Source organism: Fundulus heteroclitus, unplaced genomic scaffold (genome assembly GCF_011125445.2).
Source record: "Fundulus heteroclitus isolate FHET01 unplaced genomic scaffold, MU-UCD_Fhet_4.1 scaffold_143, whole genome shotgun sequence".
NCBI lineage: Eukaryota > Metazoa > Chordata > Actinopteri > Cyprinodontiformes > Fundulidae > Fundulus > Fundulus heteroclitus.
In genome coordinates this window covers 429,046-453,832 of record NW_023396555.1, presented here as the reverse complement: position 1 = coordinate 453,832, position 24,787 = coordinate 429,046, and the positions used below count along the sequence as shown (strand labels likewise).

At 46.1% G+C, this 24,787-nt stretch overlaps 1 protein-coding gene across 1 annotated transcript in view; it reads right to left on the bottom strand.

Moving 5' to 3' along the window:
• Positions 1 to 24,787, bottom strand: part of grin1b (glutamate receptor, ionotropic, N-methyl D-aspartate 1b) — a gene marked incomplete at its 3' end in the record, with an annotated part of 60,184 nt that overhangs the window by 14,614 nt on the left and 20,783 nt on the right. The window contains 6 exon segments of the mRNA XM_036129160.1: positions 1,274 to 1,421; positions 4,286 to 4,460; positions 11,151 to 11,272; positions 16,061 to 16,158; positions 16,991 to 17,053; positions 24,356 to 24,532. Of these exon segments, the coding sequence (XP_035985053.1) occupies positions 1,274 to 1,421; positions 4,286 to 4,460; positions 11,151 to 11,272; positions 16,061 to 16,158; positions 16,991 to 17,053; positions 24,356 to 24,532 (783 nt within the window).

Sequence of the window (24,787 nt, the reverse complement as noted above, 5' to 3'; positions counted from 1 at the left end):
AGGTGTGCCATCAGGTGTACCATCAGGTATACCATCAGGTGTGCCATTAGGTGTAGCATCAGGTGTGCCATCAGGTGTGCCATCAGGTGTGACATCAGGTGTACCATCAGGTATACCATCAGGTGTGCCATCAGGTGTGCTATCAGGTGTGCTATCAGGTGTACCATCAGGTGTGCCATCAGGTGTACCATCAGGTGTGCCATCAGGTGTACCATTAGGTATACCATCAGGTGTGCTATCAGGTGTACCATCAGGTGTGCCATCAGGTGTGCCATCAGGTGTGCCATCAGGTGTACCATCAGGTATACCATCAGGTGTGCCATTAGGTGTAGCATCAGGTGTGCCATCAGGTGTGCCATCAGGTGTACCATCAGGTGTGCCATCAGGTGTGACATCAGGTGTACCATCAGGTATACCATCAGGTGTGCCATCAGGTGTGCTATCAGGTGTGCTATCAGGTGTACCATCAGGTGTGCCATCAGGTGTACCATTAGGTATACCATCAGGTGTGCTATCAGGTGTACCATCAGGTGTGCCATCAGGTGTGCCATCAGGTGTGCCATCGGGTGTACCATCAGGTGTACCATCAGGTGTGACACCAGGTGTGACATCAGGTGTACCATCAGGTGTGCCATTAGGTGTAGCATAAGGTGTGCCATCAGGTGTGCCATCAGGTGTACCATCAGGTGTGCCATCAGGTGTGACATCAGGTGTACCATCAGGTATACCATCAGGTGTGCCATCAGGTGTGCTATCAGGTGTGCTATCAGGTGTACCATCAGGTGTGCCATCAGGTGTACCATCAGGTGTGCCATCAGGTGTGACATCAGGTGTACCATCAGGTATACCATCAGGTGTGCCATCAGGTGTGCTATCAGGTGTGCTATCAGGTGTACCATCAGGTGTGCCATCAGGTGTACCATTAGGTATACCATCAGGTGTGCTATCAGGTGTACCATCAGGTGTGCCATCAGGTGTGCCATCAGGTGTGCCATCGGGTGTACCATCAGGTGTACCATCAGGTGTGACACCAGGTGTGACATCAGGTGTACCATCAGGTGTGCCATTAGGTATACCATAAGGTGTGCCATCAGGTGTGCCATCAGGTGTACCATCAGGTGTGCCATCAGGTGTGCCATCAGGTGTACCATCAGGTGTACCATCAGGTGTGCCATCAGGTGTACCATCAGGTGTACCATCAGGTGTGCCATCAGGTGTGCCATCAGGTGTGCCATCAGATGTACCATCAGGTGTACCATCAGGTGTACCGTACCTGTGTGCCGTTGAAGACTCCAACCGAGACGACTCGACCTGCTTTCTGGTTGTTCATGATGCTGTAGGTAGCAAAGCGGCGGTCGCCGTCGTCGTTGAACTCGATCCGTCCCGTCAGGCCATCTGGGTACTTTGATGACATCAGCACCCTGACGAGCCAATCAGAGAGCAGAAGAGCATAAACTTTTATTCCAGAGGCTGGCGAGTGGCTAATGATACGGGGCAGAAGCAGTGATGGTGATCGGGTTGGAGTGGCGGTCTGTAGGAGTCGTCATGTGGCAAAGAGGAAGATGAGGAATAGTGACAGGAATGTTTATTATCCCGGTTCGTTCACTTGGTCTTCACTCAGTGAAGCGTCTCCATCTCCCTCTAATGTGCATCTCCAGTTGATGGAGTTCACGCAGAGATTAGAACGATTAAAAATCCCATGGTGGAAGCGGCCATTAAATGTGACACAGTGAGGCCTTCAGGGGACAGCAGCGAGAGTCCGACAGATCTGAGCCTGTAACTGAGCATTTACATCACTGATTCATATAGAAGCAACAGAAACTACATAACTGAGCTAAACTGCAGTTTGGACCGGTTCTAAAGTGAGCTGCACAGCTAGAAAGGAAAATATTGACACCTTTTTAAATGTGTGTTAACCTTTAATTTATTAATAACTTAAATTTCTTTATGACATTGTCCTCATTATTAGAGATGTACGACTTTACATCAAGAATTGAATACAGACAATCCCTGTAATGGTTACAGGGATTGTCCCCTCCCGTCTCATTTTTCCACTTTCTGTTCTGTTTGTTTTCCCTTTTAACCATGAAATAAATAGTAATAAAACATAGCAGCAGAAGTTGTAGTAGTAGTTTATTTCTTTGTAGTTTATTTCTCATGGGCTTTTATGACACTAATCATTCTCAAAGATGCAGACAGACCAGCAGCCTTCAAGCATAAAGTGTCCTCTTTCGAAGATGCCAGGCTTCAAAACATACGGAGCTAACCCAAACACATGCTACTTGAAAAATACTGTAGTTTATCTTCATCACACTTATAACACAGATCTGAACAAACATCAAGGAATCATATATGTATGTTCCTAACAGAGCACTTCGCTCTCAGGCTGCAGGTCTGCTGGTGTTTCCTAGAGTCTCTAAAAGTAGAATGGGAGGCAGATCCTTTAGCTATCAGGCTCCTCTCCTGTGGAACCAACTCCCAGTTTTGGTCCGTGAGGCAGACACCCCGTCTACTTTTAAGACTAATCTTAAAACTTTCCTTTTTGACAAAGCTTATAGTTAGAGTGGCTCATGTTACCCTGAGCTACCTCTGTAGTTATGCTGCTATATGCTTAGGCTGCTGGAGGACATCAGGGCCTATTTCTCTCACTCTGCTGATTTCTACTGTTCTCCAGTTTTACATTGCATTGCTTTGAAATGACTGTTGTCATTTTAGCTTTTAACTTTTTGCTCTCTCTCTCTTTTCTTCATAGTAGGTACACCTGGTCTGGCGTTCTGTTAACTGTGACATCATCCAGGGAAGACAGCTCACCCGCTATTACCATCTAATGTAGAACAGATTACTAGATCAATGTGTGCTTCTGTGCTTTTTTGTCTCTCTTGTTATGTCTCTGCTCTGTCTTCTGTAACCCCAGTCGGTCGAGGCAGATGACCGTTCATACTGAGCCCGGTTCTGCCGGAGGTTTTCCTTCCCGTTAATGGGGAGTTTTTCTTTCCACTGTCGCTTCATGCTTGCTCAGTATGAGGGATTGCTGCAAAGCCATGGACAATGCAGACTACTCTCCCTGTTGCTCTACGCTCTTTCAGGAGTGAATGCTGCTTGTCGGGACTTTGATGCAATCAACTGGTTCCCTTATATAGGAAATGTTTGACCAATCTGTATAATATGATTGATTTTGACTTTGGAAAGTGCCTTGAGATGACATTTTTCGTGAATTGGCGCTATATAAATAAAATTGAATTGAACTGAATTAAATTGAATATACAGGGGACAATAAAACAAAAGGTGCATTTTACTTTGAACAACATTGAAGCCACACAGAAAACGTGGGCTCTCCTCTGGGACTGAATGGAATCGTCCTGTTTCTAATGCTACAGGTAAAGAACCGGCTTCCAGCTCTACACAGACTGGCCTCTGGTCACCCAGTGGGATGGGGCGAGGTGTGGGAGAAGCACATCTCACCCCACACCTGAAGATTCATTCGCAGCAGTAAGTACAAGATCATCTGCATACAGTAGTATACAGTTTTAGATCACCTACACACACCACATATGCCTCTTTAATTAGTTCCGAAATAATTTTTATTTAATGAAAAGCGTGTATGGTGTTGATAACCAGCCTGTTCTATAATCCTTCACCTTATTACACGATTCTGGATTTTGATTAATAGTCTTTACAGAATTTTAAAATTTCCCATCCATTCCTGCTTATAGTAACTGAAAACACAACAACCATAGTAAAAACACACAAACCCATAACTGAATAAAAGATGATATAGCTGTAACTACAGAAAACATTTTTCAGTGCTGGTGCCAAAGCTTCTGAAGTGTAAACAGAAAAACATGTGCTGAGTTCTGGGCTCATTTAGAACCAGACGTTGGTGGAAAAATATAAAATCAACTGAAATCAGTTACACACGATTAACTGAAGCTTCACCAGATACAGTTTATTACAGACAGTTGGTACAAAATACCTTGAACTGCCACATTATCACTAAATCAGGTTTTACATTTTGATGTCCTTGTTAAATCAAATTCTGAAGGAAAAAAAAAACCCTCCGACCCAAAAAACATGAAAGTAATTACATTGACTTTCCAAAAAAAAGTAAAAAACAAAGCAACTGGACTTGTTTTTCTTAGTTGAGTCCATAGTTTTTTCCAGTTGCTTTGTTTTTTTGACCTGGATGACTGAGAATCTTCACCAGCATAATTACATTGACATTAGACCCTCAGGCAGAGTAAAACGGGTCTGTAGTTGGACTGGCTTGGTGCTCAGCGGTACTGACCGTTTAAAGAGTGGCCCGGTCCTCCAGATGTTGGTGTTCCCCACACAGCCCCGAGGAGGCTCTGTGATGTTCTCCTTCTCAAACAGCTCCTGCAGAGACTGAGCAACCACCGCCACGGCGTCCATGATGTGAGCCGACTCGTTCTTACCATTGATCAGCTGGAGGCCCAACAAGCCTGCACCGTGCACGAAAACACACACAGAGCAGGAAATCAGACTGGATTCACAGAAACGCTGTCTTCCTTCACACACACACACACACACACACACACACACACACACACACACACACACACACACACACACACCCTAATTAACACACACTCTGAGGCACACTTTAATCTGATGTAATTAACTCTGTGTAATTCAGAAACACTCTCGGGGCTTCAGGCATCAGGTCAGTGTTCAGTAACACCACATTGCATGCTGGGAGATCACTCTCACAATCACCACCATTTGTCTCAACGCAGAAAAGCTCCACTGAGACATGATGAAGCGTGGCTGGTGATCTCCTTCAACAGAGACTCGACACTGCGAGGAAAAGTGCCCACATCTGTCCTCCAGCTGAGCCTCAGCAGCCAGCTAGCACTGTTAGCATCATCAAAGCTAGCTTACGTTTACAACTGATTAACAATATTTTAACCAAAATATTGGGAAAAAATATCATATAATGTGACTTGTCAGCTGTAAAATTAGCAAGAGTGGCAAAGAAGAATGCTACATTTCCTGAGCATTAGCAGCCAGCTAGAACTGCTAGCATAATCAAAGCTAGCTTACCTTTACAACTGATTAACTAAAAAAAACAAAAACATTTTAACCAAAATATTGGAAAAAAAGTATCATATAATGTGACTTGTCAGCTGTAAAATTAACAAGTGTGGCAAAGAAGAATGCTACATTTCCTGAGCATTAGCAGCCAGCTAGAACTGCTAGCATCATCAAAGCTAGCTTACCTTTACAACTGATTAACTAAAAAAAAAAAAAACATTTTAACCAATATATATATAAAAAATCCTATAATGTGACTTGTCAGCTGTAAAATTAGCAAGAATGGCAAAGAAGAATGCTACATTTCCTGAGCCTTAGCAACCAGCTAGAACTGCTAGCATCATAAAAGCTAGCTTACCTTTACAACTGATTAACTAAAGAAACAAAAACATTTTAACCAAAATATTGGAAAACAAATATCATATAATGTGTCTTGTCAGCTGTAAAATTAGCAAGAATGGCAAAGAAGAATGCTACATTTCTTGAGCCTTAGCAGACAACTAGAACTGCTAGCATCATCAAAGCTAGCTTACCTTTACAACTGATTAACTAAAAAAAACAAAACAAAAAAAAACATTTTAACCAAAATATTGGGGAAACAACTATCATATAATGTGTCTTGTCAGCTGTAAAATTAGCAAGAATGAAAAAGAAGAATGCTACATTTCCTGAGCCTTAGCAGCCAGCTAACACTCAAGGCTAAAGGACATCAGCTAACTTCCTGGAGGACATCCAGAGCAGGGCAATAATCAATTGCTACTACTGGAGCGACGCCACAAGGGGTTCTTTTAAAAGCAGAATAAAGTTTCTCAGTGGCTGTAAACTGTGGCTCTCACAGGCAAAGAGATGAGATTCAGTTTTTGATTTCATTTACCAGACACGATGATAAATAACGATGATTAAAAGGAGGAAAACTGAAATGGTCATGGAGGATTTATGTAAACACCTTATCACTTTGTCCTGTTACTGTCTTGTCTTATTCCCTGAAGGAATGTTGTTTTATTTTTTTGGACATCAGCAGACCAGTGACGGGCTGGAAAGAGGTCTAACTCTGCTAATTTTACAGGTGTGAGCTGGGCATCTTGATATGATCATATCAAGATCATGATATGCATGATCTAGCATGCATATCATCCTCAAACAGCTCGCTAAATAACAAGTTAAGGTTCAAACAGATTAACATTTGTCTCCTACATGCTGACATATGTTGTTGCAATCAGACTGGAAGTATGACATTTGCATAAACAGTGAAAACTGGCTGTGAGAACAAAGACCAATGCTAGCACTGCTAGCAGGTTGTTGCTAAGTTGGCTGAGCGGCAAATGCAGAAGCTTTTTCTTTCATAGTGTCACACGAGTCTGTTGAAGAACAACAGCAGCAAAATCCAAAAATGTCACAGTTCAGCTTCACAGGTTTCTTTTCAGGAAACAGTTTCAGAAGCTGGCGGTGTTCATTGCTGTAACAATTTAAACCCCACGAACAAATCTGATCGGATTCAACCGACACTAAGTATGAAATCTGTGTTCGAGATGGGAATCTTTGTGAGGATGTGTAGCTAAAACGGGTTCAGTCAGATTTTATTACGGCTGTTCCAACCTTCAGTCACAGTAAAACTTAAGTCCAGTCTCTCACTTTCTTAAATGCTATGAATCTGGACATAAAGACATTGTAAAATCTGCAGGAGGTTCTAAAAGCTGTTGAAATGGGTTCTAAAATCAAATGAAGGAGGATCTTTAAGCTGCTGAAGGATGTTCTAAATGTTGCTGAAATATGTTCTAAAAGCTGCTAGAGGAGGTTCTACCAGCTGTGGGATTAAGGTAAATAAATGATAATGTGTAATGTCTCCTCTGCTGTTGTTCATGTGAAGAACATTTTCAGTGTTGCTGAAGACCAGAAAAGTTTTTATGTCCTGATAAATAAAACCAGACAACTCTACTTTAAGCTGTTTTTCACAATGACGTGTTGAAATCTCTGGTCGGAACATTGGGTCAAAGGTCCGGCTCAGTTTAACCTCTTTGTACCTAGATATGCTCTTAATTGTGACAAACTTCGTTTCAAATAGTTTTGTTGAAACTAGTTAAACAGTTGCAAAGTAAATTAATCTAATAAAGTTGTACCAGGACATTACACTGAATGTTCTGGCATCTTCAGAACCACAACCAAGGTGGAAACTACAGAGAGATCTACAGGATTAACGTCAGGGTCGTCTGAAACATATTCCCTGGAAAGAAACCTCCAGCCTGCCGAAAGCAGAGACAAACGGCACTGAGTGCAGATTAGCAGCACTTTTAAACAAATGAAGGATGTTTTTCATCGCATTTGTTTCTAATGTGAAGAAAAATCCTTTCGTCTGTCAAGAGTGCAGCAGCCGGTTGGTGAGGATGTTTCCTGGAGCGATAAAAACCACAGAAAGAGAGCAGCAGCCGATTACACAGCAGCCAAGGATCCAAGTCAGGACCTCAAAACGTCATTGGATCACGGTACCAGGACGTCAGAACGTCATTGGATCACGGTACCAGGATGTCAGAACGTCATTGGATCACGGTACCAGGACGTCAGAACGTCAGGGTATCAGGGGGTCAGTGGATCAGGGAACCAGATTGTCAGACAGGGTTTTACTCCTTTTTTTCCAAAAAAATTCAGCACCTTGATGAAGTCTGATTAGTTTTATCTGAAGCTCTTTAATTGACGCATTAAACGCTTCAGGCTGTTTTACCTGGAATTCGTGGCAGTGTTCTGAGCAGGTTTAAGGATCTTATGAAAGACCTTATGAAAACACTGAGCTATATAATACACTGGAGTGCTGATTTTGCCGAAAAACTGAAGTCACTGGCCGCCATCTTGCTACTCCCTACTCTCACATAATCCCATAGGATTTGGTTGCAACAACAAGCAGTTTTCTGGCTGAGTGAAATTGTTTCATAGGTAATTCTACAGTCAGTGGATGTACTAACACTATCAACTACTAGGAAATTAGGTGCTGAAATATTTTACATGTTATTCATATTAAATATATATATATATATATGTATGTATAAGTATGTGTATATGTATATATGTATACATATGTATACAGATATGTAAATATATGTTTTTGTATATTGTTATTTATATATTTATAAATGTTAAACATATATATTTAAATGAATAAAATGCAAAATATTTCAGCACATGGCTTTCTCAGTACTTGATAGTTTTAGAACATAACATAAAACTATATGGCATTTGACATTTTAAAAGTCTTAAGCCCCCCCTGAACATGAGAAAATCCTCGTTATTCGATGCTGCAGCGCACATATTCCCTAGTTACAGGGGGGAAATAGGGAGTACCAATATGGCGGCTGGTGGCTTCAAAGCGACTCGTTCAAACAGACGGTGATTAGCACTCCAGTGTATAATATAGCTCAGTGTATGGGAAGCGTTCACCCTGTCTGAAGGGAACCCTGGTACCAGGTGATCTTCTGGCTGTCTGTGTAATCTGCTGACTCAATAAGCCCCGCCCCCAGCCTCCACGTTGCAGCAGTGGGCGGGGCCTTTATTGACCGCGTCAGGCAGGTAACAGGAAGCAGCGGAGGCATCTTACCCATGTTCGATTGGACACACATCACGGTAACCTCAGCATCAGCCCCCCCAACCCCACCCCCACACACTTCAACAGCGACCCCCACACCCCCACCACCCTCCCATGAATCGGCCCCTGTGATTGGTCGTGTACTGTGAGAACGGGCAGACGGGCGGGCAGACGACACACACTATAGAAAATGAAACAAAAAGATGTTAGACACATTCAAAGCCACAGTTACAACGAAAAAAAAAAAAAACAACTGGTTGGGAACCTTTAAACATGTCTCCACCGCTTTCTGATGTTTAAACATTCAACCAGGTCCAGCGGTATGTAGAACCAGAGAAACACACCAAGAAGCTAAGTGACAGTGAGGAGGATTAGCTTCCTTCATCAGAGACCCTCGGCACTACCGGAGAGAGAGCAGCTGTGTTTCCATCCAACCAGGGAGCAGCTCAGGAGAACCCACACGGGTTCTGTAGAGGAACGTTCAGCAGAACCAGCAGCCTGTTGTCGGACCTTCAGCGATGTCCAGCACACACCTGCTGGTCATGAAGAAGATCCCGACTCTGATGGATTCTTAGGAGGATTATAAAAAGGAAGCGGCTAAGTAATGTCTGGACCAGAGACTCGCCAAGTTAGTCCCCGCCTAGCAACCAGAACATCAGCCCTCTTTTTACCAAACGGGCCAACAGAACCAGAATTCTAGCCTCACATACAGTCTGAGACGAGAGTAAAACCTATGAATTAATCAAACTAATTCTGGATCAGACGTGGACACGGTTCTGTGTCTGCAGGGTTTCCTGCAGGAGACCGAATAGTTCATTGCAAGAAAAGTAGAGTAAAATGTTCTTAAAATTTGTGTTTTTGTCCTTAATTTGAGCAGGTAAATAATATTATCTGCCAATGGAATGAGTATTTTGACCCCTAAAATAAGATAGTTAGACGTCCTGCACTTGAAATAAGATGATGGAGACGAATCGTTCCCATTTTAAGCGCATAAATCTTATTCCATTGGCAGATAATCTTATTTACCTGTTCAAATCAAGGACAGATACACTAATTTTAAGAAAATTTTACTTATTTTTAGTTCTGGGTTTCCAGTGTTTAAACAGAACCTTCAGGTCTGCTTTCATCAGAACCATTTACTGGGCAGGGATGGGAGTGTGGGCGTGTCTCTCTGCTTTCTGGGCTCTAATTGGACAGAAAACAGGAGGTCCTCCAGCAGCGGGAGGCAGTGGCTGAAATACCTTCGTCTGAATGGAGAACCTGGACCTGCAAAAGGTCCGGGACATTTTACCGAGTCAGAACCACTGAACACTTTGGGGGAAAGTCTCTAATCTAAACTGTGATTGTGGTAAAACTAGAAATGTAAACTGGGTCTGTTAAGCCCAACCCGATGTTCTCATTTATGGTCTGAGTTTTGTCTAAAGTTGACAAAACTGAAAAAAAACTGGAGGAAAGGACCTCAGCGCCTTGCATCTCAGTCTTCTTCATCCTAAAGTGCACTGTTACATGTTCTTTACCGTTACATGTTCTGTTTTTTTTCACAAAGCTCAGATATCCCGTCCTGAACAGAGTTTATAGAACGACCCGACCTTCAAGGCAAAACTCCTCTTGTGATTTCTCTGGTTTCCTTCTCATTACCTTTTTTCGTTATTATTCAGTCATAACGGAGAGAAAAAACAACTTTGAACAGAGGAGGAGGCCTTAGGTTCCAACTCTCAAAAAATTAAAATAAAGCTATAGAATTAATTCCGGCCAATCATCACCTTAACTCTCACCCTCATTCGGGTGATCAAAACATTGTTCCTTTAAGCCAAGCCAATAACGACCTTAATGACTCCTCGTTACAGAGGAGTGGACCAGTTTCGGTTCAATCTGCTGCCTTAATGGCTTAAATGACCGCCCATTGCTAAGGGGTGGACCTGTTTTGGTTGAATTTGCATGTTATAGCTATTACAAGGCCTTTGTTAGGCAATAGTATAAAGCTTGATGCTCCACATTACTCCAGACTTTTTCAATTGAGAAAGCTTCCTGGAGAGGAAGTGAAACATCTTCAACTACGAAAAACAAGTCCAGTTGCTTTGTTTTTTACTTTTTTTGGAATGACCATGACCTGGATGACTGAGAATCTTTACCAGCATATCAGTCATCCCACCTTCCTGCTCCCCACCCGTCTCATCAGAGCGTATTACACCTGTCCTGACTCAGCAGCCCAGACCGTTAGATGATTATTTTTTTAAGTTCATGCTACCTGTTTAGACCTGCTTTGAATTTTTGACTCTCTCCGTATCAGTTAATGTTGTTAGATTCCTGGGGTTTTTTTAGATCCAAACTCATTTCTAATCCTGGTTAAACCCTCCAACCTAAACAAAATGGCCGAATACAGAGATGTTTCCAGCAGCTCCTGCCGTCTGGAGCCCAGCTGCCTCACAGCTGTAGGTCAAACCTTGAGTCTGAACGTTGGATGGAAGCAGAGCTGACGACAGACAGACAGACGAGCGAGAGGAGGAGAGGACGAGGACGGCATTACCATCAGGAGCTTCGCTCAGCGCTTTGCCGCTCATCTCCCTCTCTCCGACCAGCCACACGTAACCAGAACCGGTCATGTTTAGCTGTCGGGCCGCTTTGTACACAGCAGCAGCTTCGTCCTCGCTGCAAAGAAACAAACAGGAAGTAAACAATAAAACACAGGAAGTAAACAAACACAACCAGGAAGTAAACCAACAGATGTTTGTGGGATTTTGAAGAGCCGAATAGCCTTAATTACAGCTCCTAGCTAATCACCCTTGACATTTCATGGGTCAACAGAACTCAGAGAACTTTACAGATATGAATGTTTATGATGATTCATTTATTAATAAAACATTCTAAGCTACAGTGCCTTGCAAAAGTATTCACCCCGTGGGCATTTTCCATGCTTTGTTGCCTCATAGCCTGAAACTACATGGATAGTAAGTGGGGTTGTATCATTTCATCTACAGAACACGCCGACAGCTTTGAAGATGTTTTATTTTATTGTGAACAAACAACAAATAGGATAAAACAGGAAGCTTCAGTGTGCAGATCTGTCCACCCCCTACAGCCAGTCCTCTGTAGAGCCATCAGAGGCTCTGGATCCGTCTCTGTGAGGCTAAACGGCCGCAGCGCTTTCATGTTGGACTGTATCAAATGGACTGAGGTCTGGACTTTGACTAGGCCATTCTAACACATTTAAATGTTTCCCTTTAAGCCCTCCCAGTGTTGCTTTAGCAGTCTGCTGGGGCTCGTTGTTCTGCTGGAAGCTGAGCCTCCGTCTCCGATCGCAGGAACACTGAGGCTACATCCACAAGGAGCCGATTACTGCATCGGCACAGAAACGTTGGAGCATAAAGATACAAGCCGTGCAAAGCTGGAGGGGCAACAATAGTCGTGGTGATACGTATGTGCATGTGTGTTAAGGGAGAGGCCAGGTCTACGTTGGCTTGCATGAGCAAACACGGCAGTTTGTAGCCGGCTTTGGAGATAGGGGCGTCCAGATGGAGCCACTGCAGGGGATTGGCATCAAACTCTGCCCCGTATTCAACTAGAAGGTTTGCACAGCGACGGTGCCTAGCACAGACTTTACTCCCAGACGTCCCTGTATTTAGCACCATCCACCTTTCCATCGACCCGCACCAGTTTCCCAGTCCCTGTTGCTGATAACCACCCATAAAAGAACCATTAAGGGATTGATCACAGACTAAATGGAACGCAGCCCTGCTTTGGTGACAGCAGCATCCTTAGCAGCAGCCTCATCAAAACTAACAAATGAAAGATTGTCTACATTCCCTGAACAACAATTATGAAAATATTATACACACTTCCTGCTAGGAATGTCATCAAAATGCAGATGCTTTCTTTAAATGTCGAGTTTCCCACGTAAAGTACAGGAATGTTCTTTATTCTGGCTGGAAGAAACGACCTGGTTGCAAACCAACGTTAATGAATGGACCAAATAAACGACCAACATGACTATTACACGTTTTCCCTGAGACAGGGTGGCCCCAGACTATGAGAATTAATGTGATTCTCAACCAATCATTTGTTTCTAAACATTAAATATATTTAACTACATATTAGGCCCAAAGGAGATGAGATTTGTATATAATTTGCAGTTTATTAACAATGTAACAGAAATAAAACGAGCTCTGAAACACAGCTTATGTGTATAACATGTTCTATGGTCACATTTCCCTGTATTATGGGTCTGTATTTTAAAACGTGCATAATCAAGTCCTGTATGTCCAAATCTTAGCTTTGTTACCATGCTCTCCTCCTTTTGCCCCTTTTTCCAGTTTAATTTTTTGATTCTTGGGGGGCAAACAGATTTCAGGGGTGGTCCGCCGTAGCGCTGCCCCCGACAGCCGGTGCCGCCGCCATCTTTCACCGAGGAGATCACGTTCTAGAACGTTCTCCTTGGTGGCCCGAAAGTTCAGTTTCAGGTGTATTCCCCACGTGCCACATATGGTCAGCTTTAAATGGACCAGAGTTTGTTTCCCTTCTTGGTCTGGACCTTTTGTACAGCTGCTAATTCAAGCAACATCTGGGCTGCAGTCCACTTTTCTCTACTGAGTCCTCAGTAGCAGAAGTCTCCTTCTGGTTCACCTTCATCTTGCTGCTGCAGGCTGGCCCGGGCTTATCGCCTGTTTATGCACCTTCTGTGCTTCGTTTAAGGACAAAGCTGCTGCTGCAGAACAGAACATGTTGCAAACCAGGCGCTTTGCTACTGACCTATTTAGAGAGAAACCGTCTCTGTTCAGAAGTTGGAAAATACTGAAGTTGTTGGGTATGAATATGAGACGGTTTTGATCCGGACCAACTACAGAAAACATACATGTCTTTGGACTTAACGAGCCACGGTAGCCGTGAACGTCTTCCTTGGTGCTTAGCAGTGCTGCTGCCAGCCTGATGTAGGACTCCCTCGGCTTTAGGGCACATTTGTTGATGCCGTTTCAAGATCAGAACTAAAAATGTCTGGCAGCCTGGGCTGAATGAGCTGCTCAATGATTAATCAGTTACAAATATGCAGAACTGAGGCGCAGCACCAGGATTTCCATCGTAGCTTTGCTCCATGTTTGGGTCTGCGCTACGTCCCCATTGAGTCATTTCTGTCCAAAAGAAATGACTCAATGGTGTTTTTTTTATGTATCCAAAAAGAACAATGTGAACGCAAACCGCACCAAACAAAAGAAATACACTCTGCTTTTGCTCCAGACCAGACAAGCGGCTTAAAGCACTTTCCTGAATAGTCTAACCGGACCAGACTCCTTCCTCCATACATTTGAGTTGCCCACATGCCTTTTGGCAAAGTCAAACTCTGTCTTCTTATTTCTAACACCATTAGCCTTTTTCTGGCCTCTCCTCCATGAAGCCCGGCTCTATGGAGCGTACGGCTGATGGTGGTCCTCTGGACAGATCCTCCCGGCTCTGCTGTGGGCCTCTGCAGCTCCTTCAGGGTGACCTTAAACCTCTGTGCAGCCTCCTGGCCGGTCTGGGGGTTCTGGCTCTGTCTTAGCAGCTTGGCTACGCTACCAGCTGCTTTGAAGATGATGGATCTGATGACGCTTCGGGGGAACATCAGAGATCTGGAAACTTGTTCTCCACCCTAACTTGTTCTTCTCAACAACTTTGTCCCTGACTTGTCTGGAGCTTCTTGGCCTTTACGGTGTGACGCCTCCTGCTCAGCGCCTCCCTCTCAGGTGTGTTTATCCTGGTCACATGACCCGGTGTACCTGTGTGCAGTATACGGGTCACATGACCTCTAGACTGCACACAGGTGGACTTTATCTCACCAATTATGGGACATCTGAAGGTAATAGACGCCTGTCTGGTCTGGATCATCGGGGCTCCTCTTCCCACCATAAAAGACATTTCATCTCAGCGCTGTGTGTCCCGAGCTCGTAACATCATCAAGGACTCCTCACATCCCCACCATGGACTGTTCTCCCTGCTACCTTCTGGGAAGAGGTTCCGCAGCATCCACTTCAGGTCCACCAGGTTCTGCAACAGCTTTTTCCCTGCTGCCATCAGACTGTTGAACTGCTGAACTACAACCTATAAACTCTGCACAACATTTGCATTTTTTGCACATTTTTGCATCATTGCAGCTCAGATATTCACACATTTGCATTTTTTTGCACATTTTTGCATCATTGCAGCTCATATAGCATTACAAATGCTATTGGACTCCTAGTCTTAAAATTGCACATATAAATGCATTCATGCACAAATGCCCTTGCACAATCCAATCTGTACATAAATAATGTCTATTTTTTGTTACATTTGAATTGTTTGTATACTGTATATTTAAAATCTACTGTTTACTTCTAAATCTCTGCTGCACCCAAAACTGTAATTTAACTTCTACTGCGATTTACAAAAGCTGTACGAAACAAAATTTCGTTCTGTACGCACTTTGTGCATACCGAATGACAAATAAAGTTGTCTAAGTCTAAGTCTAATAGGCTGCACTAGAACTTCTTAGCTGCAGCATAGCAAAGAGGGTGAAGACGTATGCAGTTGTTTTTTAAATTCTTTTTATTTTGTTTTTTTAGTTTCACTTCACCAGCTTTGACTATTTTGTGCAGATCCATCACATAAAATAAGATTAAAAACATTGAAATTGCAGGTTTGATTGTTACAGAATAGGTAAAATGCCAAGGGGGTGAAAACCTTTGAAAGGGCTTCAACTTAAAGGCATACTATGCAACATTTTTCAGTTAATTAATGTGTTCCATACCGTTTTGGATGATTAAATGAGTCATTTCAGGTCCAACAAAGGTTTTCTCGGTCGCCCTGGTGGTCTGTGGGTGAAATACCGTACTTGCAATTGCAGGAGCCCTCGGCCCGCACCCACAGGCTCAGAAGTCTGGTGCAAAACCGCAAGAGTCGGTCTTGCTTTACGGCGAGAACTCCATGTGTTTTTGCCCTGCCATTCACTATATGCACGCGCGAAAGCAACAAAGAAACGCGTGTTAACGTCAAATAAACATGCAACCATATTGAGTTTTTTATTATTATTATTATTTATTTATTTTTTATATATATATTTTTTTAATGTTGCCGAGGCGGCCACCTCGCCAAGATAGCGCTGCGGGAAACCCTGATGTTCATACTTTCACTGTGTTAGTCATTGTTTGTACTGCCGTTTTTTCCACTTTTCGTTGCGTTCGCCTGTCTGCTAAGCTCAAAACAACCGCGCCTGGCTTGACGGAGAAACCAGAACAGCTGAGCATCTTTATGACAGTGCACTTTTACTTTCACCCTCTGGGGGGAGCCTCGCTGGAAAATCAACCCCGGTTGCATAGTATACCTTTAACATTTGTCACAACTTGTTAAACTTGCAGAATTTAATCCTGATTAGCTGAGATGCAGCCCTTCATCCATCCATCATCCCTACAGAGCCCTCAGGGTTCTGCTCACCTGGCTGACAGGATGATGACTCGAGCCTCCAGGTCTTTGGCCTCCAGCAGCAGCGCCGTCAGGTTGGTGTCCTGGGTGAAGAGCAGCACCTTCTCCGCCTGGAGGACCACGCCATCGATGGACCGGCGCCGCCAAGGGACAGGGAGAGACACGGCAGAACACAACACCACACAACACATCATAGGACAGGCGTCGTTAGCTTGGACATTCCTGGACCGACCCGCTCCCCACCCCACCCACCCCCACCCAGCTTCGACCATGCTCCATCTCACCCATGCTACCACGGGAGGAGGGGGGTGGGCAGAAAGATGGAGGCAGAAAGAGTCAAAGGTCTGCTGAACTGAAAGAAAACTCAAAGTCAAAGCCTGAAGAGAAATAAGGGAGGCGTGGTGTGGTGGCACATGCAAACTGACTCCAACCAACCAATCAGGGTCGTGCATGTTAAAGAGCGCTGATGCAACTGCAAATTAAAAAAAAAAGTTGGAGTGGAGAGAAGGAGGACAGGGAGGAGAGGGGAGGGGGAGAAGGAGGAGGAGAGAGTGGTTCATTTCTCAAAAGAAAAAGGAGGAGCGAAAGGATCCTGGGGGGCAGAGTTCCTCAGAGATCTGCAGACAGAGCCAAGCGTCAGCCTGGCTGCATGCAACCCTTCACATGGAGGAAGACCGGGGGGGGAAGGAGGGAGGGAGGGAGAGGAAGAGGAAGGGCGTCTCTCCTGGCAGTGTGAACCCATTCTCTGTGTGCAGGAATCATGAAAAATCAAAAGAAAGAAAAGAGATGGTGGAGAGAAGACGTGCCACCAGGACAAGAGTCTATCTCTGGAGCCGGGTTGGATCTGGGCGGGTGGGCGGGGCTAACCGGTGTTTGGCTACTACTGGGCGAGCTCAGAGATTGGTTGGGCGGCGTGCATCATGTCACCATGCAAGTTTATACCTTGGGTGTTCTCCTGAAGTCAAAGTTCTGTTGGTCGAGGTTTTCATAGTTCCTGTTTTTAGTCTGATGGGTGATGTGCACAGAGAAAATATGCAGACACAGAGATTATAGACAGTCGCAGCAAAGCATCCAACAAATGATCTGTTCTTCTTCTGCTTCGGGGGCAGGAGAGTCAGAGGCAAACACATCGCAGAGCCTCCGGCCGTCCGTCCGACTGTCCGTCCCTGAATCACATCCCTGCACAGAAACATTATTCCTTCACATCTGTGCTTCCATCTGTATGTGACTTTTTGGCGTTTTTGATCTGCGTCATTAGTGTCAGCCGTGAGCAGCTGCTGCCCTGAGACTCTGTCCAGCTGATAAATATTACATTAGACACCTGTTCGTAACACCTGGCAGGTATCACCGCCCGACCCGTCCTCTGGGAATGTTGTATTTGTGATGCGAGGACCCCCCCTCCAAGATTATAGTTTTACAATCAAACAATCCCGCTGGTCTGTAGGGTTGGTTCTGATTGGCTACGGTACGGCCCAGCTGTCCAATCAGAGGCGTGGTGCAATAGTTAGAATAGCCTGTGGCTGAGGAGCCGTGGATTTAGGCGCAGCGGCAGATCACAGCCACCCTCCGCTGCTATATTTACCCTGAGTTGTGACTGCAGGTGTGAACAGAGCTGCTACACTGCAAAAACGAAACTTAAAATAAGTAAAATGTTCTTAAAATGAATGCATTTGTCCTTGATTTGAGCAGGTAAATAAGATGATTTGCCAATGGAATAAGATTTTTGCACTTAAAATAGGAACAACTCATCTCCATCATCTTATTTCAAGTGCAGGATGTCTAATTATCTTATATTAGGGGTCAAAATACTCATTCCATTGGCAAATAATCTTATTTACCTGCTGAAATCAAGGACAAATACACTAACTTTAAGAACATTTTACTTATTTTTAGATCTGTTTTTGCAGTGTATATTTCTACAGCAGAGCTCTGACGGCTCAGAACCGGCCACACTGATTCATCAGAACCACGGGAAGATGTTCCCCTCCCAGCTGAGAGGCGTATCCAAGCAGGAGGCTTCAGGGAACACCTGAACGTGACGAGAGTCGGTCCGACGGCGCCGAGGCTCACATCCGCCCTGCTTAACAAGCTGCGACTTCAAAGCCTCCTCTGATACTAATCTGCTGCGGCGGAGCAGCGCCCCATCACTGCCGAGGGTTCCTCTCATTAAACTTACATCCACACGCCGGGTCCTGAGCGGCCCAGTTATTCCTCCAGAACCCGGGACCTTTTCCAGCTGGGAGCTACCTGAGGGCCCGCATAGATCACCTGGAGCTGAGAGCTTCACCGATCCGTCTTCCTGCTCTGTGGCAGGGAGCGTGGTTCTGCTCAGAGAGGCTCTGGTTCTGCTGCTATGCTCAGGTGTGTGGTACCTATCATGAATCGCATGGATGAGCTTTCCCAGCAGAACCTGGCCAAACCCTCACACCACCTCCGCATGCCTGGCTTCTTCCCAGGGAGCCTCCCAGGAGAGCCGCAGGGCATCGGGGGGAAGTTCTGGGACACCTTTTTATCAGAACCAGCATCGACTCGTCGGCTGGACCGGACCACACAGACCGGGTTGTGTTTCCCACATGCATCAGTGAGCCCTGGCACCGGGTTCTGATCCGGTCATCAGACCCAATCGGCACGATGCCAAGCTGTCCTGCTTCTAACCAGCTGCTGGATTTATGCGCCCCGCCTACAGGCGCCGTGAGTCAGTGGTCATAATGTTCTGCCTGATTTAAGCGCCCCGCCTACAGGTGCCATGAGTCAGTGGTCATAATGTTCTGCCTGGTTTATGCGCCCCGCCTACAGGTGCGGTGAGTCAGTGGTCATAATGTTCTGCCTGATTTATGCGCCCTGCCTACAGGCGCCGTGAGTCAGTGGTCATAATGTTCTGCCTGATTTATGCGCCCTGCCTACAGGCGCCGTGATTCAGTGGTCATAATGTTCTGCCTGGTTTATGCGCCCCGCCTACAGGTGCCGTGAGTCAGTGGTCATAATGTTCTGCCTGGTTTATGCGCCCCGCCTACAGGTGCCTTGAGTCAGTGGTCATAATGTTCTGCCTGATTTATGCGCCCCGCCTACAGGTGCCGTGAGTCAGTGGTCATAATGTTCTGCCTGGTTTATGCGTCCCGCCTACAGGTGCCTTGAGTCAGTGGTCATAATGTTCTGCCTGGTTTATGCGCCCCGCCTACAGGTGCCGTGAGTCAGTGGTCATAATGTTCTGCCTGATTGGGTCAGCTTGTCACGTTCTCTGATTTCTTTAAAGTCTTTCTGAGGTTCTATAAGCAGCTGCTCCACAGGAACCAGTCACCATGGGGCTCCTCCCTGCCAGCAGGACTCCTGGTGCCGGCGCCACCGGGCCGGAGTCACCGGGCCGGCGCCACCGGGCCGGCGCCACCGGGCCGGCGGACGTGTTCTGGTTCTAGATTCACCTCCGTTCTTGTTCAGTCCATCAGGGCTGCTTTCCCCGACGTCTCTGCAGACGCTGGCTGCTGCTCGCTCTGCTGAACCGGGCCGGATTGGTTCTGCTCCTCGGTGCTGCTGGGATATTTATGAGAGACAGCGGCGGAGCGGCAGCGCTGCTCACCTACTTTAGCTAATGTGCTGTAATATTCATGTCCCTCCTCCACAGTAAGCAGCCTCTAACATTCACAATCTCCACCAGATCTCTGCCGGTCCTGTTCTTAACGCTCTGAAAAACTCTGCAGAACCTCTTTGGGTCGTAACTCCTGACCTTAGCTTTGACCTGTCTGCCCAGCGGCGCCCCCTGCTGGGACAACTCTGAGGGTTACGGTTGCTTTTTGAGCAGATAATTAAAGCTTATGTCCTGATGAGCTGCAGAGGAGCTGAGGGAGGTGAAAGCGGCAGTCGTTGACCTCCTCCTGTCCTGCTCCCCGCCAGCGGAGCAGAACTGACGGACAGTCGGCCGGACCGCTGCACCCGGAGCAGCTGAGCTGTGTTTGCACGGCTCTGATCTCCGTCAGAGTCGCGGTGATGAGGAACGACAGATGGAGACCTGAAACCATGCCATGAGTCGACAGACAGGAAGAGAGGAGAGGAAGATCAGCTCAGAGAAGGAAAGGAAACACAACCATACTCAAACCTCCACCAAGACTGACACTATTTCACTGGATTCTGATCCTAGACCAGCAGGTCCGGACCCGGACCCTCTGGTTCCGGTACAAAACGACAAGTCCACACCGTTAGGCCTGGTGTTAAGGTCACCACGTCCAGAAGGTCCAGCCTTCAGACCAACTGGTCCTGATTTGGGACAAACGTTACGCCTGTCGGTCCAGAACCACAGACTCACCAGGAGCCGAGACATCTGGACCATGGCCAGACTGACTCTGACACTAAAATAAAGTCCTAAATAAATACCAAAAGATTGTAGTTTACTGAAGCAACGCTTTAAACGTTCGTGCAGTGGCGCCTCCAGAAATATTTCATAGGGGTGGCCAGATGGAGCCACTTAAAGTCTTGGGGTGGCACTGAAACTAAAAGCTGTAATTTCAGGATTTTATTCTACTGTTGTAGTAAAGCTGCATGTAGAAAACAGGCAGAATCAGAAAGACTTAAGTAAACGCCTACTAATATCTTATGGTTTTTAGTGGTTTTCTGAATTTTTTATGTTCCTAATGATCTAATGTGCGTAGCCCAATAATAGCACAGTTAACATTTTGAGTTGAACAACAATACATTTTTATTGCGTAATTACATTAGGAATAAGGTGTACATTTATTCATTTATTAGAAAACAAAATGGTTACTAAGGAAAGTAGATACTGGCGATAAAAGCCAAGGAAGAGTGTCTGTCTTGCTGGCTGTGCATGATAGGATGAAATGCTAAACTGACACTACTACAATAGACACCTGCCAATGGGGTGGCCAGGACATGGCACAGGGGGGGCCATGGCCACCCCTGTGCCATGTCCTGGAGGCGCCCCTGCCAGACTCTGACACTAAAATAAAGTCCTAAATAAATACCAAAAGATTGTAGTTTACTGAAGCAACGCTTTAAACGTTCGTGGTCCTGGAAGAACCCAGAGACCCACCTAAGAGAGGGAACCACTGGACATCTCTACCAGGAAGTAGAGACACCTCACCAGAGCTGATTCCTCATCACAACCAACGCGACTAAAACCAGAACTCCTCAGAACCAGTAGGCCCTGGTCTGGACCAGTGGTCTGGGTCAACAGGAGCAAAGCTCTTCAGGTTCAGAGTCCAAACGTCTGCCTCCTAATGTCAGAAAGACCTTGAGTAAAGACTTTAGGTCAAGAGGTGAAGAGAGGAGACCTGCTGACCGAGGTTGGGTCAGTCGGTTCTGGTCAAGACCAGCAATCAAGAACCAGCAGCTGCACGTCCAAAGTAAAGTTAATCAGAACCCGTTAGCAACTTTCCACATCGTCTCAAAATCAGCCAGTCTGGTCAACAGCAGAGAGCTTCAGTCAGACACAAACACCACAACTGCAGAATCAGAACCAGAACCAGCCCGTTCATGTCAGCAGGTCCAGCAGAAAAGGCAAATTGCTTTCCTTCTCAACTGGCTGATGTTCAAAGTCAGAACCAACAGATTTCAAGGATCAATAACCCTGAATTCAGGACCAGCAGATCCAGAGTCAAGACGTGCAGAATCAGAACACGGAGACCCGAAGTAAGCCCCAACAGAACTGTAGCCATGAAGCCTCAATAAACCCAGAACCTGAACTGCAGGTCCAGTTGGTCCCAGTTAAAGGTCAGCTTCAGCGTAAGCAACAAGATCAGAACATCTCGGTCCGGACCGGCAGAATCAGAACCAGTCGGTGTCAGTCAGCATCTCCAGAAGAAACGCATCATTTCTTTAGATGTTCTGAGAGAGCACCAGAAGGTCCAGAATCTACTCAGATGGTCTTTAGACCAGCCGGGAGACAATCACCGCTGGTCCGTTCAGTGAGGGGGACCAGTTGGTTCTGGTGGAGTCTGGAGATGGCCTCACTAAGTCCGGAATAAGGTTCATCAGGTCCAGAGAACTATTCAGAGACGTTGCCATCACCAGGAGGTCCCAGACTAAACCAGTAGGTCCAGAATGGGAGCCCCAGGATGAAGACAGGTTGGGTCGGGTCCAACATTTAGTTTTATTTTATGAAAACGACAAAAGTGAAAAATGTATTTTAGAAGCTAAACACATACACAACATTATTTAGAGAAACGTGTGTTACTTCCACAACCCTCAACCACCGGGTCATTTATCTGAACACACGTCCGGTTTGGACCTAAGGTGAGATCAGAACTTCAGGAACTGATTCAAACTGAAGGTTTGTGTTGAAGAACATCATAGATGTGCCACACTAACGAGGTTCTACTATCAGAACCGCGGTTCTGATAGTAGAACAGGTCAACAATCTTGGTGGGGATCGACGAAGGAACAGAAAGGTGATGATGAAGAAGCTGCGATGGAACGTCCGGCAGGAAGAGAGTCAGGAGGATGATGAGGGGGATGAGGAAGCGATGAAGGAGAGCTGAGAAAGACGAAGGACTGAAAGAGGAAAAATAAAGAATGGATGAAAGACGAGAGGAGACGGCAATGGATGGATGAAGGAAAATCACGTGTCTGATGAAGGAAGGATGAAGGCCTCACAGAGGCGCTGACTGTCGGCCATGCAGTGAAACCGTCACGCCTGCACACGCTCACCAACATGCTCCCCAACACACTCACCAACACGCTCACCAACATGCTCACCAACACACTAACACACACGCTCACAACACGCTAACACACACGCTCCCCAACACGCTCACCAATATGCTCCCCAACACGCTAACCAACACGCTCCCCAACATGCTAACACACACGCTCACAACACGCTCCCCAACTTGCTCACCAACACACTAACACACACGCTCACAACACGCTAACACACACGCTCACCAACACGCTCCCCAACATGCTCCCCAACACGCTAACCAACACGCTCCCCAACACGCTAACTAACACGCTCACCAACACGCTCACAACACGCTCCCCAACACGCTCACCAACACACTAACACACACGCTCACAACACACTAACACACACGCTCACCAACACGCTCCCCAACACGCTCCCCAACATGCTAACACACACGCTCCCCAACACGCTCCCCAACATGCTCCCCAACACGCTAACCAACACGCTCCCCAACACGCTAACTAACACGCTCACCAACACGCTCACAACACGCTCCCCAACACGCTCACCAACACACTAACACACACGCTCACAACACACTAACACACACGCTCACCAACACGCTCCCCAACACGCTCCCCAACATGCTAACACACACGCTCCCCAACACGCTCCCCAACACGCTCCCCAACACGCTCAGCAACACTCTAACACACACGCTCACCAACACGCTAACACACACTCTCCTCAACACGCTCACCAACACGCTCACCAACATGCTCCCCAACACGCACACCAACACGCTCACCAACACGCTAACACACACACTTATCAACACGCTCACCAACACGCTAACACACACACTTATCAACACGCTCCCCAACACGCTAACACAAACGCTCCCCAACACGCTAACACACACGCTCCCCAACACGCTAACACACATGCTCACCAACACGCTAACACCCACGCTCACCAACACGCTCACACACATGCAGGCGCACGCACACGCATGTGTTCGTGTCGTCTGTAATAATGTTCATATTCCTCCGTCATTTATTCATAACACGTCCCTTCATGTGTGCATATCGGCAGAAACTACGTGCTGATTTACACGTACTCCTCATGTTTACCTGAGCGTGTTCATCAACCTGTGCACTCCATGCGTGTACATGTGAAGGTACATGTGGAACATAGACGTAGAACCTGTATTAGGATAGTACTTCCCGTCCAATCAGCTGCCTGTGATGTTCCAGCTGCCACCAGGTGGCATTAAGAGCGACACCCATGAAGAAGACAACCTGTCCTGCCAGGTGCGAGGCTTTTAGACCAATCAGGCTGCAGAGAAGAGCTCCCTTTAAGCCCCCTGACCTTAAACTGACCTTAAACTGTCCTTTAACTGACCTTAAACAGACCACGCCCACCAAGATGCTCACCTACATAAATTAAGCCACCAGAACCAGCCCCCACTTCACAGCTGCTCACCAACTCTGCCCTCTCTGGTTATATCTGTATTCTTCACATGTAACTTCACATGTGCCTCCAGATGGGAGATCTGCACATAAACACGTTGCACAGGTATGCACACCTGGAGAACACATCTAAGCCATATCTGCGGCCTTTGCTGTGTACCTTGCACATGTGATGAGGGCACCGCAGGTACGCAGATCTCTCACCTTGGTCTCTCGCTCCTCCAGCAGCGTCTCCAGCTTCTTCTGGGCGGCTCGGCCCTCGTGGTCGTCACTGACGATCAGGATGATGTGGTTCCACCTGAACTCCCTCATCAGGTCGAACCACACCTGGGCCTGGTGGGAGTACGGAGGCACCGTCCTCAGGAATGAAAGGTGGATGCTCTGAAGGTGAGGAGGAGGAGGAGGAGGCAGTCAACGGGAGAATTACCACATTCGTGTTCAGGTTTCTGGTTTCAGTGACTAAATGGAGAGCAAGCACTGCGACTCCACCTGAAACATGATATTGTAAATATTTCACCTCTTAAACGAGAAATAATTGCTTCTTCCCTTCTTGTCCTTCCTGTTAATCTCATTCCTCCAATCTTCTTTTGAATCCTATAAAACCAGCGTCATCTCTTTTCCTTCTCCCATTCCTTT